A 20,336-nucleotide genomic window follows, 5' to 3' on the forward strand; every position below is an offset into this window, starting at 1 on the left:
CAGTACATTGAATAATAATTGTTCTACTTTAATGGTTGGGCTGTCATATGTATTTATCTGATTTTTTCAGTATGTTCCATTGTATTATGGAAGATATGATAAGCCTGCATGTTCCTTGTTGAGGGGCTTTTAGGTTTCTCCAAAATGACACAGATATACTCATGAGACACGACTAAAAAATCAGCCACAAACCAACCTCACCGCTGAACAGGAGGGTCACGAGAAATTTGCACAAAATCTATCCAAAAACAAATGCCCGCCCATCCTTCACTTCCTTAGAGATGGTAGTTGGTGTATGAGAGCGAATGGAGAAAATTTGTCCTTAGAGAGGGTAGTTGGTGTATGAGTGTGAATGGATAAAATTTGGAAGAAATTATTTGTTTTAGATACCTGGGAGTGGACTTGGCAATAAATGGAACCAAGGAAGCAGAAGCAAGTCACAGGCTGGGTGAGGGGACGAAGGCTGTAGGAACATTGAGGAATTTGCAGAGATCATTGTCTGGGAGGGCTAAAATTGAAATGTCTAAAAGTATGGTAGGCCTAACAATATTATATAAATGCTAGGCACGGGCTGTAGATGAGGATGTGCAAAGGAGGTTGGACATGGAAATGATATGTTTGAGAACAGCATGTGGTGTGAGGTTGAGTAATTACTTATAGGGTAAGAGAAGTGTGGTAATGAGAAGTGTGGTTGAGAGAGCTGAAGAGGTTTTACCAAAATGGTTTGGATATAGAGAGATAATGAATGAGGAAGGGCTGACATCAAGGATATGTGTCAAAAGTGATGGCATGAGGAAAGGGGGAAGCCAAGTTCGAGATGGAAGGATGAAGTGAAAAATATTTTGAGTGCTCAGGTACTGAACATACAGGAGGATGAAAGGCATACACGGGATAGAATACAATTCAAGATGATCTAGCTTACATCCAGTTAACCTTATGAAACCCTCGTCAGAGTTCAGAAATTATTCTGAAATCAGTATTTTGCTCATCAAAATCTTTGAATTAGTAATTCATTTTTATTCAGTATTTTGTTCTTTGGGTGTTGGTATTCTAAATTCAAATGAATATAATTCTTGCAGTTGAACTCCATGAGCAGAGCTGTAAGTTGTTGGATCAAAACAGTGGACTAAGTGAAGTGATAATCCAGAGTCTAATTGGAGCAGCAAGTGGATCATTACGTCAAGTAGCAGATACACCACGTCTCTATCGCCGTACCAACCGTGCTCCTCCCACCTCTCACCAACCGTATATAGCAACTGCAGCAACAGTACTGTCAGGTTTTTATCACGATAATTCAGGAAAAGTGGACTCTCAATTGATGGCTCAGTGGTTAACTCAAGTGTGCAGTGAAGTATGTGAACAGTAAGTCATTCTGGAACTGTAGCATAGTTGTCTCTTGTATATATCATTTTATTCATGTAATTCCCAACACACTGTAGCAGTCTTGTTAATTTTTTAATTCATTAGTGGAGCTTTCATCAGTAATTTAGTTATATCCATGAAGCTCATTTCTTCTACACGTCATGATGTTCTTTGTAGATTTTCATGAAGTATTTTTCTTTGTACCTGCTCTGATTTGCATGCACTCTGATTTTATTTGTTACTTTTAAGGTGTCTTCATGTAACAAGTCGAAATATCCTCACTGATGCACAGTTATTTCAGTCTTTGAAAGCCTTTCACTAGTGCTTCATTATTTCATCACTTCATCAGTCAGTTTCATAATTCCCTCAAACTCCAACGTTAAGAGAGATGTGTGGAAATAAAAAGATTGTGGTTTAGAGAGCAGAAGAGGGTGGGTTGAAATGGTTTGGACATGGAGATGATCAGTGAGGAAAGATTGACAAAAAGAATATATGTGTCAGAGGTGGAGGGAACAAGGAGAAACGGGAGACCAAATTGTAGGTGGAAGGATGGAGTGAAAAAGATTTTGAGTGATTGGGGTCTGAATATAGAGGGTGAGAGGCGTGCAAGGAATAGAGTGAATTGGAACGATGTGATATACCAGGGTCGACGTGATGTCAATGAACTGAATCAGGGCATGTGAAACATCTGTGATAAACCATGTAAAGGTCTGTGGGGCCTAGATGTGGATAGGGAGCTGTGGTTTGGGTGCACTACACATGACAGCAAGAAAATGAGTTCAAACGATTTGGTGCATTACACATGACAGCAAGAGAATGAGTTCAAACGAATGTGGCCCTTTTTTTGTCTGTTTTCCTGGCACTACTTCTCTGAAACAAGGAGTAGAGATGCTGTTCCCTGCGTGGCAGGGTAGAGCCAGGAATAGCTGAAGGCAAGTATATGTACATGTGTATATATGTATATGTCTGTGTATGTATATGTATATATGTTACTATGTATATCTATATGTATGGGCCATTCTTGGTCTCTTTTCTTGGTGCTACCTCGCTGATGCGAGAAACAGCAGTTAAGTATAATAATAATAATTTTTTTTTTTTTCCACTGTCTCCCGCGTTTGCGAGGTAGCGCAAGGAAACAGACGAAAGAAATGGCCCAACCCACCCCCATACACATGTATATACATACGTCCACACACGCAAATATACATACCTACACAGCATTCCATGGTTTACCCCAGACGCTTCACATGCCCTGATTCAATCCACTGACAGCACGTCAACCCCGGTATACCACATCACTCCAATTCACTCTATTCCTTGCCCTCCTTTCACCCTCCTGCATGTTCAGGCCCCGATCACACCAAATCTTCTTCACTCCATCTTTCCACCTCCAATTTGGTCTCCCTCCTCTCCTCTTTCCCTCCACCTCCGACACATATATCCTCTTGGTCAATCTTTCCTCACTCATTCTCTCCATGTGCCCAAACCATTTCAAAATACCCTCTTCTGCTCTCTCAACCACGCTCTTTTTATTTCCACACATCTCTCTTACCCTTACGTTACTTACTCGATCAAACCACCTCACACCACACATTGTCCTCAAACATCTCATTTCCAGCACATCCATCCTCCTGCACACCACTCTATCCATAGCCCATGCCTCGCACCCATACAACATTGTTGGAACCACTATTCCTTCAAACATACCCATTTTTGCTTTCCGAGATAATGTTCTCGACTTCCACACATTCTTCAAGGCTCCCAGAATTTTCGCCCCCTCCCCCACCCTATGATCCACTTCCGCTTCCATGGTTCCATCCGCTGCCAGATCCACTCCCAGATATCTAAAACACTTCACTTCCTCCAGTTTTTCTCCATTCAAACTCACCTCCCAATTGACTTGACCCTCAACCCTACTGTACCTAATAACCTTGCTCTTATTCACATTTACTCTTAACTTTCTTCTTTCACACACTTTACCAAACTCAGTCACCAGCTTCTGCAGTTTCTCACATGAATCAGCCACCAGCGCTGTATCATCAGCGAACAACAACTGACTCACTTCCCAAGCTCTCTCATCCCCAACAGACTTCATACTTGCCCCTCTTTCCAAAACTCTTGCATTCACCTCCCTAACAACCCCATCCATAACAAATTAAACAACCATGGAGACATCACACACCCCTGCCGCAAACCTACATTCACTGAGAACCAATCACTTTCCTCTCTTCCTACACGTACACATGCCTTACATCCTCGATAAAAACTTTTCACTGCTTCTAACAACTTTCCTCCCACACCATATATTCTTAATACCTTCCACAGAGCATCTCTATCAACTCTATCATATGCCTTCTCCAGATCCATAAATGCTACATACATTTGCTTTTCTAAGTATTTCTCACATACATTCTTCAAAGCAAACACCTGATCCACACATCCTCTACCACTTCTGAAACCACACTGCTCTTCCCCAGTCTGATGCTCTGTACATGCCTTCACCCTCTCAATCAATACCCTCCCATATAATTTACCAGGAATACTCAACAAACTTATACCTCTGTAATTTGAGCACTCACTCTTATCCCCTTTGCCTTTGTACAATGGCACTATGCACGCATTCCGCCAATCCTCAGGCACCTCACCATGAGTCATACATACATTAAATAACCTTACCAACCAGTCAACAATACAGTCACCCCCTTTTTTAATAAATTCCACTGCAATACCATCCAAACCTGCTGCCTTGCCGGCTTTCATCTTCCGCAAAGCTTTTACTACCTCTTCTCTGTTTACCAAATCATTTTCCCTAACCCTCTCACTTTGCACACCACCTCGACCAAAACACCCTATATCTGCCACTCTATCATCAAACACATTCAACAAACCTTCAAAATACTCACTCAGATCATGAGAGGCAAGTGTTTTGGGAGCAGCTGAATGAGTGTGTTAGTGGTTTTGATGCACGAGACCGGGTTATAGTGGTGGGTGATTTGAATGCAAAGGTGAGTAATGTGGCAGTTGAGGGAATAATTGGTATACATGGGGTGTTCAGTGTTGTAAATGGAAATGGTGAAGAGCTTGTAGATTTATGTGCTGAAAAAGGACTGATGATTGGGAATACCTGGTTTAAAAAGCAAGATATACATAAGTATACTTATGTAAGTAGGAGAGATGGCCAGAGAGCGTTATTGGATTACGTGTTAATTGACAGGCGCGCGAGAGAGACTTTTGGATGTTAATGTGCTGAGAGGTGCAACTGGAGGGATGTCTGATCATTATCTTGTGGAGGCTAAGGTGAAGATTTGTATGGGTTTTCAGAAAAGAAGAGTGAATGTTGGGGTGAAGAGGGTGGTGAGAGTAAGTGAGCTTGGGAAGGAGACTTGTGTGAGGAAGTACCAGGAGAGACTGAGTACAGAATGGAAAAAGGTGAGAACAATGGAAGTAAGGGGAGTGGGGGAGGAATGGGATGTATTTAGGGAATCAGTGATGGATTGCGCAAAAGATGCTTGTGGCATGAGAAGAGTGGGAGATGGGTTGATTAGAAAGGGTAGTGAGTGGTGGGATGAAGAAGTAAGAGTATTAGTGAAAGAGAAGAGAGAGGCATTTGGACGATTTTTGCAGGGAAAAAATGCAATCGAGTGGGAGATGTATAAAAGAAAGAGACAGGAGGTCAAGAGAAAGGTGCAAGAGGTGAAAAAAGGGGCAAATGAGAGTTGGGGTGAGAGAGTATCATTAAATTTTAGGGAGAATAAAAAGATGTTCTGGAAGGAGGTAAATAAAGTGCGTAAGACAAGGGAGCAAATGGGAACTTCAGTGAAGGGCGCAAATGGGGAGGTGATAACAAGTAGTGGTGATGTGAGAAGGAGATAATAATAATATTTATTTATTTTATTATACTTTGTCACTGTCTCCTGCGTTAGCGAGGTAGCGCAAGGAAACAGATGAAGAATGGCCCAACCCACCCACATACACATGTATATACATACACGTCCACACACGCACATATACCTACCGATACATCTCAATGTATACATATATATACACACAGACATATACATGTATACACATGTACATAATTCATAGTCTGCCCTTATTCATTCCCGTCGCCACCTCACCACACATGAAAATGTCAACCCTCTCCCCCCACATGCGTGTGAGGTAGCGCTAGGAAAAGACAACAAAGGCCCCATTCGTTCACACTCAGTCTCTAGCTGTCATGTATAATGCACCAAAACCACAGCTCCCTTTCAACATCCAGGCCCCACAAAACTTTCCATGGTTTACCCCAGACGCTTCACATGCCCTGGTTCAATCCATTGACAGTATGTCAACCCCGGTATACCACATTGTTCCAATTCACTCTATTCCTTGCACGCCTTTCATCCTCCTGCATGTTCAGGCCCCAATCAGTCAGAATCTTTTTCACTCCATCTTTCCACCCCCAACTTGGTCTCCCACTTCTCATTCCCTCCACCTCTGACACATATATCCTCTTTGTCAATCTTTCCTCACTCATTCTCTCCATGTGACCAAACCATTTCAAAACACCCTCTTCTGCTCTCTCAACCACACTCTTTTTATTACCACACATCTCTCTTACCCTTTCATTACTTACTTGATCAAACCACCTCACACCACATATTGTCCTCAAACATCCCATTTCCAGCACATCCACCCTCCTCCGCACAACTCTATTTATAGCCCACACCTCACAACCATACAACATTGTTGGAACCACTATTCTTTCAGACATACCCATTTTTGCTTTCCAAGATAATGTTCTCGACTCCCACACATTTTTCAGTGAGAGTTGGGGTGAGAGACTATCAGTAAATTTTAGGGAGAATAAAAAGATGTTCTGGAAGGAGGTAAATAGGGTGCGTAAGACAAGGGAGCAAATGGGAACTTCAGTGAAGGGCGTAAATGGGGAGGTGATAACAAGTAGTGGTGATGTGAGAAGGAGATGGAATGAGTATTTTGAAGGTTTGTTGAATGTGTCTGATGACAGAGTGGCAGATATAGGGTGTTTGGGTCGAGGTGGTGTGCAAAGTGAGAGGGTTAGGGAAAATGATTTGGTAAACAGAGAAGAGGTAGTAAAAGCTTTGCGGAAGATGAAAGCCGGCAAGGCAGCAGGTTTGGATGGTATTGCAGTGGAATTTATTAAAAAAGGGGGTGACTGTATTGTTGACTGGTTGGTAAGGTTATTTAATGTATGTATGACTCATGGTGAGGTGCCTGAGGATTGGCGGAATGCGTGCATAGTGCCATTGTACAAAGGCAAAGGGGATAAGAGTGAGTGCTCAAATTACAGAGGTATAAGTTTGTTGAGTATTCCTGGTAAATTATATGGGAGGGTATTGATTGAGAGGGTGAAGGCATGTACAGAGCATCAGATTGGGGAAGAGCAGTGTGGTTTCAGAAGTGGTAGAGGATGTGTGGATCAGGTGTTTGCTTTGAAGAATGTATGTGAGAAATACTTAGAAAAGCAAATGGATTTGTATGTAGCATTTATGGATCTGGAGAAGGCATATGATAGAGTTGATAGAGATGCTCTGTGGAAGGTATTAAGAATATATGGTGTGGGAGGCAAGTTGTTAGAAGCAGTGAAAAGTTTTTATCGAGGATGTAAGGCATGTGTACGTGTAGGAAGAGAGGAAAGTGATTGGTTCTCAGTGAATGTAGGTTTGTGGCAGGGGTGTGTGATGTCTCCATGGTTGTTTAATTTGTTTATGGATGGGGTTGTTAGGGAGGTAAATGCAAGAGTCTTGGAAAGAGGGGCAAGTATGAAGTCTGTTGGGGATGAGAGAGCTTGGGAAGTGAGTCAGTTGTTGTTCGCTGATGATACAGCGCTGGTGGCGGATTCATGTGAGAAACTGCAGAAGCTGGTGACGGAGTTTGGTAAAGTGTGTGGAAGAAGAAAGTTAAGAGTAAATGTGAATAAGAGCAAGGTTATTAGGTACAGTAGGGTTGAGGGTCAAGTCAATTGGGAGGTGAGTTTGAATGGAGAAAAACTGGAGGAAGTGAAGTGTTTTAGATATCTGGGAGTGGATCTGGCAGCGTATGGAACCATGGAAGCGGAAGTGGATCATAGGGTGGGGGAGGGGGCTAAAATTTTGGGAGCCTTGAAAAATGTGTGGAAGTCGAGAACATTATCCCGGAAAGCAAAAATGGGTATGTTTGAAGGAATAGTAGTTCCAACAATGTTGTATGGTTGCGAGGCGTGGGCTATGGATAGAGTTGTGCGCAGGAGGATGGATGTGCTGGAAATGAGATGTTTGAGGACAATGTGTGGTGTGAGGTGGTTTGATCGAGTAAGTAACGTAAGGGTAAGAGAGATGTGTGGAAATAAAAAGAGCGTGGTTGAGAGAGCAGAAGAGGGTGTTTTGAAATGGTTTGGGCACATGGAGAGAATGAGTGAGGAAAGATTGACCAAGAGGATATATGTGTCGGAGGTGGAGGGAACGAGGAGAAGAGGGAGACCAAATTGGAGGTGGAAAGATGGAGTGAAAAGGATTTTGTGTGATCGGGGCCTGAACATGCAGGAGGGTGAAAGGAGGGCAAGGAATAGAGGGAATTGGAGCGATGTGGTATACAGGGGTTGACGTGCTGTCAGTGGATTGAATCAAGGCATGTGAAGCGTCCGGGGTAAACCAAGGAAAGCTGTGTAGGTATGTATATTTGCGTGTGTGGACATGTATATGTACATGTGTATGGGGGGGGTTGGGCCATTTCTTTCGTCTGTTTCCTTGCGCTACCTCGCAAACGTGGGAGACAGCGACAAAGTATAAAAAAAAAAAAAAAATAATATATATACATATCGACTCATAGGAATATATACATATATATCCTTGGGGATATGGGAGAAAGAATACTTCCCACGTATTCCTTGCGTGTCATAGAAGGCGACTAAAAGAGGAGGGAGCGGGGGGCTGGAAATCCTTCCCTCGTTTTTAATTTTTCAAATGAAGGAACAGAGAAGGGGTTAAGTGAGGATATTTCCTCAAAGGCTCAGTCCTCTGTTCTTAATGCTCCCTTGCTAATGCGGGAAATGGCGAATAGTATGAAAAAATATTCATATTCATTCATTCATTATACTTTGTCGCTGTCTCCCACGTTAGCAAAGTAGCTCAAGGAAACAGACAAAAGAATGGCCCAACCCACTCACATACACATGTATATAAACACATGTGTATACATACCTATACATCTCAATGCATACATATATACATACACACGCAGACATATACATATATACACATGTACATAATTCATACTGTCTGCCCTTATTCATTCCCGTCGCCACCCTACCACACATACAACAACAACCCCCTCCCCCACATGTGCGCGAGGTAATGCTAGGGAAAGACAACAAAGGCCTCATTTGTTCACACTGTCTCTAGCTGTCATGTATAATGCACCGAAACCACAGCTCCCTTTCCACATCCATGTATAATAAAAGGTTCTGGGAGCATTGAAGAATGCTTAGAAAGAGGGATCGTTATCTGGGAAGGCAAAAATGGGTATGTTTGAAGGAATAGTAGTTCCAAGAAAATTGTATATATGTGAGAGGTGGGCTGTACATAAGGCTGTGTTGGAAATGAAATGTTTGAGGATAAAATGTGGTGTGAGGTGGTTTGACTGAGTAGGGAATGAAAGGAAAAGAGATTTGTGGTAATAAAAAGTGTGATTGAGAGAGAAGTGGGTGTGCTTAAATGGTTTGGACATATGGTGAATGAGCAAGTAAAAAGGTTGACAAAGAGGATATTGTGTGTCAGAATTGGAGGTTAATACCAGGTATTTGGGACTAGAAAATACTTGCTTTTTACAGATAGTTTAGTACTGAGGTATTTGGACTTAATATTGCTTTTTCCAGGTACAGGACTTTGACTTATGATGTCTTGAGTTCTGTCCACAAAATGGAAGAGAGTTTGAAAAGACTGAAACGTGCAAGGGATAGAGGAGCTCAAGGGGGTGCAGAAGTCAGTGGTGGCCTCTCAGATGATGATAAGATTCGTTTTCAAATCTGCCTTGATGTGGAGTACCTTGGAAGTCAGGTAGGTAGCTTTTAAAACCAAATATACATTTTATGATGAACTAAGTACATATTTAGACTAGAATTATTTACCAAAAAAATTATATTTTTTTCAGATAAGATCCCTCTCTGTTGATGTCAACTCCATTGAGTCGTTTGTCAGCCTTCTAACAATGGTTCAGAATGCTCGGGATGGAAAATTTATACCATGAAGAAAATGTTAATGGTATAGGGAGTTAAAACTTAAAGATGGAGAATTCATCAGATTTCTGGTCTATACTTTCATCAGATTTTTTATGTGATGCTGATATTCTGTATTACATTGTTTAAAACCATAATTTTTTAGTTATTTTACTGTTCTCATTTTTCTTGATTTCCCCATTTGTGATACCCAAAGAAAATTAACTGTGTGATCATTACATTTTGTTTGTAATTTATAAGCAATTGCCCAAGGCAATTATTTATTGTTGTCACTTAAGGGCAGCAGTTTGCACAGTGAGATATAAAAATATGTTCAAAGGTGAATGGTTTCCTTGGCAAGTAATGAGCTTTGTGCTTGCTGTGAATGTTACTCATGTTTGTTTTCATATATTTGACAAAAGATTTGCTGAAAAATGGGATAGGTTTCTTCAAGTGTAGTAAGCCCTAGGACAGGTGAGGCACATTGCCCTAGTTTAGACTACAATCAGGCCCAGGAGAGACATCTTGAGACTGTGTGCTAATTTTGATTCCAGGCTCCTTAATTATCCCGTTGCATTAATTTCCCCTTCCCAGCATTTTCTTCCATGGTATTCTAGTCAGTTATCCATATTTTCACACTCATGTATCTGCCCTTTCAAATTTGCCAGATTTCTTCTATACTGTCAAGGCATTCAAGACTCAAAAGTCCTGGATTCAGATGTATTTCCCTTAAATTAACATGACAATATGGCAAGGGCACGTTCAAGTCAGAAAAAATAAAAACTTGTGAATATTGTACACCCATTTGAATGATCGTTTTACAGTTAGGCTTCTAGTGAACCTTTTAGATCTAACCACATAAATGTTTGCGATCAAACACAAATTTCTGTAAAGCCCCAATACAATGGAAATTAAATTTATTTAGAGACCTATTGAACAAAGTTTGGGATGTAACAGAATAATCCGTTTGTTCCTTACCTCAGTTCAGAATACAGGGTATCAGAGAATATGTGACTGCCTGTTTCACATCACCTAGAAAAATTTCACTTTGTTTTACTATCGTATAATGGTCTCTGTATTCATACATGGGGTTTAACAATAGTTTAAAGGTACAGTATTACCTTTTGGGCCCTTGCAACTACAAAGATGATTACAGTAGAAATTTGGAGATGAAACAAGAGAGCCTGATCAGTGCCTGTCAGTCTGAGATAGAGTTTGTTGGGTCAGTTTATAAACAAACTGAAGAGCCTTTGTTCTCACTCAGTTGTGGTGTTTTTTATGCATTAAATTCATGGCATCTAAGACCGCTCTGTGTTACATGTGCTATGAGGTCCAGGAAACTCCTCAGCTTTGCTGAAAATTAGGGAATATCTTGAATGTGGGGACAGTAACATGTAAATCCAGTTGACCCTTGAGCTATTTCTTTCTTATTCAGAACAGTCTTTGATAATCACTGAACACTATTAGCCTCATAGTAATAAGGTAGGTTTCCATTACACTTAACATTTCCTTTATATTAAAGTTCCATATCAAAATTTGAGATGAAATGGATCAACATCTAATGGTCTATCCTCCTCCTAAATTAGCCCATTAGAATGTTGACTCCCAATTGCATAATGGCAAGGAGAGAAAAAGTAAATGTTCGAATTACAGATATATGAATTTTTTTTATTGTAGCTGCAAAGTTGCATGGGAGGGTGGTGAATCATAGGCTGGCGTGGAATATACAAAGATATTAAGGGTTTCAGAGTAATAATGTGGATTCAGGAGTGGCACTGGATGTGTTAAGTAGGTGCTTACTCTGATATGAGTGAGAGAAATACTTTGAGAAACATTACTTGTATGGAGAAAGCATAGGATAGGGTTGAGAGATGTTTTGTGGAAGGTGGTGCAACTATCTGGCGAGTGTGGGAAGCTGCAAGATATAGTTTAGTCTTCCAAATGTGTAAGGTGTGTGTGTGTGTAAGAGATAAATGGAGTGCTGCAGCGCACAGAGAATGAGGTGCTGTCGATGGACTGAACCAGGGCCTATGAAGCAGTCGGGAAACCACAAAAAGGTCTGTGAGGCATTGTTGTGGATAGAGAGCTATGGTGTCAGCATATTGTACATGACAGCTAGTGTGTGGAGGTGAGCAAATAAGGATGTTTGTTTGTGTTCCTGATGCAACCTCGCTGATACTGAAAGTGAAGAACATGAAAAAAAGATTTCATACTTGTTTGCCATTTCCTGCGTTAGTGAAGTATTGCCAGTAACGGATGAAGACATATCCATGATGAGGCCCCAAAGATGTTACCATATTTTTCCTCTGACCTCTTCATATGCCCTGGAACAGTCAATGGAATCACACAGCCTCCCGAATACCACAGCACTTTGATTCATTCTATCCCGTGCCTGCGTTACACCCTTGTGCATGTATATTCAGGCTCTGACCTTTTTCAGTTCATCCTTCCAACTGCAATTTAGTCCCACAATTCTCCTCATCCACTCTACCTTTGTCCTTCCAACTACAATTTAGTCCCACAATTCTCCTTGTCCACTCTACCTTTGACATATATACCATCTTTGTCTACTTCTCCTTACTCTTTCTCCCCAAAAGTCCAAAGCATTTCAGCACATGCCCTTAAGCTCTCTCCAATATACTCTTCTAATTTCCACACCTTTCTTTCCCCCAATCATTATTATTTGATCAACCCTCTCCCACCACATAATCCTCAAATATTTCTTTTCCCAACACATTCACCCTCTTTTGGATAATCTCATTTACTACCCACACCTTGGATCAATACAAGTGTTATGACTAAAATACCTTAAAACGTACCCTCTTCTTCCACACATTCCTTAATACTTCCATGACCTTCATACACATCTGACTTCAGCTCCCATGGATCCATTTGTTACCGTATTTTAATTCCAAGTGTCTGAAGCAATGAAGTTTCTATTCTCCATTGTAGCTTATATTCTGGCAAACCTGTCTCTTTCTACTGCTAAACAAATTCCTTGATTTTATTCTCATTTACTCCAAACTTTCTCTTCTGATACTCTCTCCTAAACTCAGAAACCAACTTGTACAGTTGCCCAGTAGAATCTGCCACAAGGCATGTGTCATGAGCAAACAAGTGACACCCCCCCCCCCCAAAAAAATGCAAACCTGCTCCTCTCTCTTCGACCCTTGCATTCACTTACCTGATGACCCCATCCATATATAAATTAAAAAGCTAACGTCATCAAGTACTCTAGCTGCAGACCTATCTTCTTTTGGAATTATCTACCCTCCTCTTTCCCTATGTTCATACATGCTAAACTCTCAATACAATTAAACTTTTACTAATTCTAGCAGCTTTCCTCCAACACCAGATATTCACAACACCTTCCACAGAGAATGTCTACCATCCCTTATTCCATATTTATAAGAACCACCTGTAAACCTATCTGTTTCTCATAAGTATTTCATACTTATATTCTTTCAACATAAACAACTGATCCACAAATCTACCACTTCTATAGCTCTATGCATGCCACCACACTCTCATACAACTTGTCAGGCACAGTCAACAAACTTTTTTCTTTTCTTTCATAATTGCTCAGAGTTTCACAAGTTAATGTGGTTGTTAACTGGAACCGGGAAAGAAAAGGGGGGGGGATGCATTCCCCCCTCTCTCCATGAGTAGTGAATTCCAGTACCACTTCTTAGCCTTTAGGGCCTCCCCAAGGCAGGCCACTGGCAGAGGGCAACTCTAAAGCAGTGTTTGCAGAAGTTCCCATCTAATGTTACTGATTACTTCTACCTAATGCTCATATCCACTACAGCTACTAATGTTTCTACATAATGCTCCTATCTACTGTTCTATCTAATGTTTCTACCTACCACTACTTTTTGTTGCCACCATTTTGCCAAAAGGCAGTGCTAGTGCAGACGCTCTCTACAGAAATATGTATTTATGAAGAATGAGCTGTGTGAGTTCAGTGTTGTCATGTGTGACAAGGAGATATTGTATGTTTGTAGACAGAATGTCAGTAGTCCATGTGTGAGTGAAGCAGAAAGACAGCTACCTAGGTCAGAAGAGTGTAACTTAACCAATGAACTGTTGTCTAACTACACAGCCATCACTAACCTTCCCAATGCCCAGACCGGTAGTACAAGTAATATACCTCCCAGGTTGTTGGCTGCCTACCAACTACTAGCTACATACCTACCTGGTATCTCCTCACTTATATACAGCTTTTTGCCTTGTCCCACCTAAACAAGGTAATGTCAGGTAGAAAACAGAGCCGTGATGGAAGAATCATTGTTTGGCTTCTTCCTCCATTCCTGGTTACCAGTGACAATATTGTAGAAAAAGACATCTAATCCCTCTCTTCTGCCCCTCTGGTTTCTCTTCTATGGCAGATGAGTAGCATTCTTCCTCTGCAATGCCTAAGGTAAATTTTTCATTAAAATCAAATACCTAAGAGATTTTTATACCATTCATTGGATGATCAAGAATTATGAATTAATTTTTCCCCCCAAATTAAATGTTTTCTTTGTTAATTACACAAATGTATGTTCTATACCCAACTTCTTGTAACAGTGCAAAACAATTTCACTATTGAGTTATTTCATAAGAAAATCCTCTTTATATATTTTATCATAAGGTGACAACAAACAAATATGAAAAGAGGCTTTTATTTCTCACTTTCATTCTTCTGCATTTGTCGTCACAAATATTCTGACGAGGAGGAGCTGCGAGAACAGACCATAAATAAAGTTGTAGAAAAAGCATTGTACCTCTCAGAAAACCTTCAATCAAATAAACAGATCAAAGGTTAATCATGCTTTCCCAAAGATCCAAATATATGAAAATTTGGGACTGAATTGCCCAAGTTTCAGTTATAGCTAATTAATAGTTACTGTCTTCCAAATTTAAAAGTTGTGTTAAACTTTATCAAGTAAAAAGCTTTGAATGAAACTGTAGTATTACTTTTGTTCTGACATATGAAACTAATGCATTTCAAGTCATGACCTGTAAGCTAAATTCTTTTCCTACACACTTTGGTGATTTCCCAGAGGTTATTTAAGCTCTGGACACTGGGCAATTAGTATTAAAAACCCTTCTATAACAATCAGAAGAGGACAGTTTCAAAGCTGCCTGGACATGCAATTACTTTCAGGAAACAACGCACCTGCTCTCACACTATCTAAACTAATATCACATTTCTGCACATCCAACTGTAATGTGGAAGATTGCCACTGTAACACAACCAGGGAAAAAAAAAAAAAAAAAAAAAAAAAAAAAAAAAAAAAAAGATTTGTACATTTAAAAAAGACCATCTTCAGTATCTGAAAATCATTGCATGCTTAGACAAACTCTGAACCAAATCCCTTTGGAATGAAACAAATGTTGATATACTTGCAACAGTGTTGATGGTGATAAGGCTATTTCTTTCTCTTTTGCACACTTTTTTTTTATTAGAAATGCTTTGGGGTGGTTACAACTCACACATGTGAAGTATAAATGCTCCATATTTTTCCATCTGGTGAATACTAGCACACTAAAACAAATGAATGTAGTCGAATCAAGTATAACAGCAGTGATAAGAAGTGATTTACTACAAAAAGAATGTGACCTTGGACAGTTCATTTTCATACTTCCTCCAGCTTACCAAGTGGATAAATACGAATGTTACTTAACACTCAATTTTACCCAAACGCATTATACATATATATATATATAAATATATATATATATAAAAATATATATATATATATATCTATATATGCATAGATGCGGATCTGTGCTTGGCCACTAATGACTGGATCACATGGAATAACTGTATTTTACTGTAATGCCCACAGTGACAATAGTGCAAAAAAAATGTTCATGTCTAGTGTGAGCAATGATGATTGGCCAAGTCAGATGAGCATCTCAGAGAATTTGTGTCTGCAAGCTCATTAATGGGAAAAGTGGACTAAATCTCACCAATCTTCTGTTGCCAGGTACTAAAGTACATCAGTCTCAGCTGAAGTCTCAAAAAATAAGTTAAAATATTATAACACAGACAAACATCATTGGAATCAAATGCCAACACAGAAATCAAATCTCCAACAATATGCATTTTAATCCACTTCTTCCATATTTCAAATATACATTTTTAATGATTTCTTTTTGAAAAACGTTTCAATCCTGACTAGTAGCTGTTAAAAAGGGAATGATGTTGGTAATCACAATAACAGTTTGTATTATTACCAAATGCTAGTAATTACTAATGAGATTGAATTCCATCACAACCGTCCAAACAGGAAGGTTCATATTAATACATTAAACAAGTCTATATCAAGGGAGGCACTAGGTCTAAGTACAAGTCATCAGTGGAAAATGTTTATGTTCACAAAATGGAAATCAATCTGATATTCTAAAACAGTTACTGAGAAGTGGGAGTAACTAAATTACAAAAGAAGCCACTTAAGTTATTGTGAAGTTTCTTTTACCATATCACTTGTTTCATGTCATCACCTCAAGCACCAGTATTTTCAAGTGGCCATTGTTTAGTTACATTATCAAAACGGCACTGTTCACCAAGAAGCACACCATGAAGTTGTACAATGGCCCTACTGAAGGTTTAACTTTAACAGTCCTCTTCTAGATGTTTGGACCACCTATGCAACCATCTGTTAAGACATGCTGCACTGGACACAGGTTACCCTTATGTAATAGAGAGTAGGCCAGCGTGAATATAAATGGTCAGCTTAACGTCGTGGGGCAAAGCTTCCTCTTGGTCCTCCAGGTCCACCTCGATTACTATCGCGACTGAAATTGGGACGACCACCCCCACGACCCTGGAGGCCTCCAGGTGGACCTTGACGTAAGCCACCACTGCCACCCATGCCTCCACGACCGCTGTTTGGACGACCCATTCCACCGTCCATTCTAAGGCGGGCTTTCTTTTCCTCTACATTCAACCGATGTTCAGCATTAAGGAGAATTGGCTGAAAGAAATAAAACATTCTTTAGAAATTGCTCCAAATAATACATCAGAACACAAAAAATTTATACACATGTTTTGGAAGGAGGTAAATAAAGTGCGTAAGACAAGGGAACAAATGGGAACTTCAGTAAAGGGGGTTAATGGGGAGGTGATAACAAGTAGTGATGATGCGAGAAGGAGATGGAGTGAGTATTTTGAAGGTTGGTTGAATGTGTTTGATGATACAGTGTGTTTTGGTCGAGGTGGTGTGCAAAGTGACAGGGTTAGGGAAAAGACTTGGTAAACAGAGAAGAGGTAGTAAAAGCTTTACGGAAGATGAAAGCCGGCAAGGCAGCGGGTTTGGATGGTATTGCAGTGGAATTTATCAAAAAAGGGGGTGACTGTATTGTTGACTGGTTGGTAAGGTGTATGTATGATTCATGGTGAGGTGTCTGAGGATTGGTGGAATGCTTGCATAGTGCCATTGTACAAAGGCAAAGGGGATAAGAGTGAGTGCTCAAATTACAGAGGTAAAAGTTTGTTGAGTATTCCTGGGAAATTATATGGGAGGGTATTGATTGAGAGGGTGAAGGCATGTACAGAGCATCAGATTGGGGAAGAGCAGTGTGGTTTCAGTAGTAGTAGATGTGTGGATCAGGTGTTTGCTTTCAAGAATGTGTGAGAAATACTTAGAAAAGCAAATGGATTTGTATGTATCAATTATGGATCTGGAGAAGGCATATGATAGAGTTGATAGAGATGCTCTGTGGAAGGTACTAAGAATATATGGTGTGGGAGGCAAGTTGTTAGAAGCAGTGAAAAGTTTTTATCGAGGATGTAAGGCATGTGTACATGTAGGAAGAGAGGAAAGTGATTGGTTCTCAGTGAATGTAGGTTTGCGGCAGGGGTGTGTGATGTCTCCATGGTTGTTTAATTTGTGGATGGGGTTGTTAGGGAGGTGAATGCAAGAGTTTTGGAAAGAGGGGCAAGTATGCAGTCTGTTGGGGATGAGAGAGCTTGGGAAGTGAGTCAGTTGTTGTTCCCTGATGATACAGCGCTGGTGGCTGATTCATGTGAGAAACTGCAGAAGCTGGTGACTGAGTTTGGTGAAGTGTGTGAAAGAAGAAAGTTAAGAGTAAATGTGAATAAGATCAAGGTTATTAGGTACAGTAGCTATGGTTGAGGGTCAAGTCAATTGGGAGGTAAGTTTGAATGGAGAAAAACTGGAGGAAGTAAAGTGTTTTAGATATCTGGGAGTGGATCTGGCAGCAGATGGAACCATGGAAGTGGAAGTGAATCATAGGGTGGGGGAGGGGGCGAAAATCCTGGGAGCCTTGAAGAATGTGTGGAAGTCGAGAACATTATCTCCGAAAGCAAAAATGGGTATGTTTGAAGGAATAGTGATTCCAACAATGTTGTATGGTTGCGAGGCGTGGACTATGGATAGAGTTGTGCACAGGAGGATGGATGTGCTGGAAATGAGATGTTTGAGGACAATATGTGGTGTGAGGTGGTTTGATCGAGTAAGTAATATAAGGGTAAGAGAGACGTGTGGAAATAAAAAGAGTGTGGTTGAGAGAGCAGAAGAGGGTGTTTTGAAATGGTTTGGTCACATGGAGAGAATGAGTGAGGAAAGATTGACCAAGAGGATATATGTGTCAGAGGTGGAGGGAACGAGGAGAAGTGGGAGACCAAATTGGAGGTGGAAAGATGGAGTGAAAAAGATTTTGAGTGATCGGGGCCTGAACATGTAGGAGGGTGAAAGGCGTGCAAGGAATAGAGTGAATTGGAACGATGTGGTATACCGGGGTCAACGTGCTGTCAATGGATTGAACCAGGGCATGTGAAGCGTCTGGGGTAAACCATGGAAAGTTGTGTGGGGCCTGGATGTGGAAAGGGAGCTGTGGTTTCGGTGCATTATTACATGACAGCTAGAGACTGAGTGTGAACGAATGGGGCCTTTGGTGTCTTTTCCTAGCGCTACCTCGCACACATGAGGGGGCAGGGGGTTGTTATTCCATGTGTGGCGGGGTGGCGATGGGAACAAATAAAGGCAGACAGTATGAACTGTGTACATGTGTATATATGTATATGTCTGTGTGTGTATATATATGTGTACATTGAGATGTATGGGTATGTATATTTGCGTGTGTGGACGTGTATGTATATACATGTGTATGTGGGCGGGTTGGGCCATTCTTTCGTCTGTTTCCTTGCGCTACCTCGCTAACGCGGGAGACAGCGACAAAGCAAAATAAATAAATAATAAAAAAAATGGTAATAATAATGCTTGGCTTTGGTGACATCTCTTCTCCAATTGACTTGGTTTGAGACCATTCACAATCATTTACTGAAGGCCTTGTTTTATTCCACATGTCAGATGGATGGCCCCAAAAGCATCCTTGTGTTAAGAACATCATGAGGGAACATGAATTAGACTATAATAGTATACTTTAAAAGTTATAATAATACTTACCCTACAATTTAGAGCCCTGGAAACAGCAATTTCTTCATCAAATGTGATAAAACCAAAGTTTGGAACCTGACCCTTTGGACCTGTCTTGCCCTTAGCTGTATTTATGCGTACATCCACAATCTTGCCAAATCTAGAGAACTCGGCCTGAAAAGAGAACAAACATTAAATATCACACAGATCTGGAACTTACATTATGTAAAAGAGAGAAAAATATAGTTAAATAGCATGGGTAAACATCCACAGAATCTTGAGATGTAAGTGACATTTATTAGTAAGTTACCTTGCATTATCATTCTCTGGTGGCAAACTTCTGAGAAACAATGGCAAGTAGTACAGTTTGGGTGTGCAAGTAAAACATGGAAGTTGGATAGTAATATATTAATGTAAACAAAACACAGAAGTTGGATAGTAATATATTAATGTAAACAAAACATAAAAGTTGGATAGTAATTTTTTCATACATATTCGCCATTTCCTGCATTAGCAAGGTAGCATTAAGTGCAGAGGACTGAGCTTTAGAGAGAAAATCCTCGCTTGGCCCTCTTCTCTCTTCCCTCTTTTGGAAAAAGTAAAAACTGGAGGGGAGGATTTCCAGCCCCCTGCTCTCTCTCCTTTTAGACACCTTCTACAACAAGCAGTGAATACGTGGGAACTATTCATTCTCTCTTATCCCAGGGATAGTAGTATGTTAATGTAAACAAAATAGAGTAATAAGTGCAAGGAATGAGAGGGGAGTTAATGTAACAGTCCATCTGTTTGACCTTATTTGAGAAAGACCTATACAAAAAGGAGTGCTTTCAGTACCAGGGAGTGAACAAGGCAGTGAACCAAAGGGTGAAAGAGTGTGCTAACATCCTGGGCATACTGAGGAGTGTGTGTTGAAGGAAAAACCAGGGTACATTTGGGCAAAAGGGTACATTTGGAGCTCTATTATCAGACAGTATTGTATTGAAGAGTCTTGGGGCCCTAAGAGCAAAGCAAAGAGGGCACATATGATTGAAATGGAATGCCTAATGGCAGTGTGAGGCATGCTGACTACTTAAAAAATAAGTGTCAGTGACATGTGGTTGTAACCACAGTCTACCAGGGATTCAATCATGGAGTGCTGGATGTAGCGTTCTCAACCTAGCAATCAATTATAGTGTTGTATGCTTCAAACATTCTTCAGGCTCAGTGTGCTTTCAGCTGTGTATGCTAATGGTGTGTACTCATACACCCATTTTTTTTTCAGTACATTATTCAATGAATCATGAGATATTCAACACTTTATTATCAAACAGAGGCTTTGTGTTAGATGATTTTGTCCAATTGTAGGCTAATGTAAGTGTTCTGAGAATGTT

The 20,336-nt window shown here is 40.4% G+C and overlaps 2 protein-coding genes across 6 annotated transcripts in view; one reads left to right on the plus strand and one right to left on the minus strand.

Moving 5' to 3' along the window:
- The window catches only part of Cog2 (conserved oligomeric Golgi complex subunit 2), a 33,465-nt gene extending 23,549 nt beyond the window's left edge, over positions 1–9,916 (plus strand). Inside the window, exons 11-13 of the mRNA XM_071657124.1 lie at positions 1,080–1,362; positions 9,239–9,419; positions 9,514–9,916. Coding sequence (XP_071513225.1) covers positions 1,080–1,362; positions 9,239–9,419; positions 9,514–9,609 — 560 coding nt within the window. The 3' untranslated portion in view covers positions 9,610–9,916. The remainder of the gene's footprint in view (positions 1–1,079; positions 1,363–9,238; positions 9,420–9,513) is intronic.
- A 4,311-nt stretch (positions 9,917–14,227) lies between these two features.
- rin (ras GTPase-activating protein-binding protein 2) overlaps positions 14,228–20,336 on the minus strand; it is a 51,216-nt gene continuing 45,107 nt past the window's right edge. For all 5 annotated transcript variants that reach the window (XM_071657125.1, XM_071657128.1, XM_071657129.1 and 2 more), the window contains exons 11-12: positions 18,997–19,140; positions 14,228–16,542 (exon numbers count right to left, since the gene is read on the minus strand). In XM_071657125.1, the coding sequence (XP_071513226.1) occupies positions 16,303–16,542; positions 18,997–19,140 (384 nt within the window). In that variant the 3' untranslated portion in view covers positions 14,228–16,302. The remainder of the gene's footprint in view (positions 16,543–18,996; positions 19,141–20,336) is intronic.

This window comes from Panulirus ornatus, chromosome 64, assembly GCF_036320965.1.
Source record: "Panulirus ornatus isolate Po-2019 chromosome 64, ASM3632096v1, whole genome shotgun sequence".
Taxonomy (NCBI): Eukaryota; Metazoa; Arthropoda; class Malacostraca; order Decapoda; family Palinuridae; genus Panulirus; species Panulirus ornatus.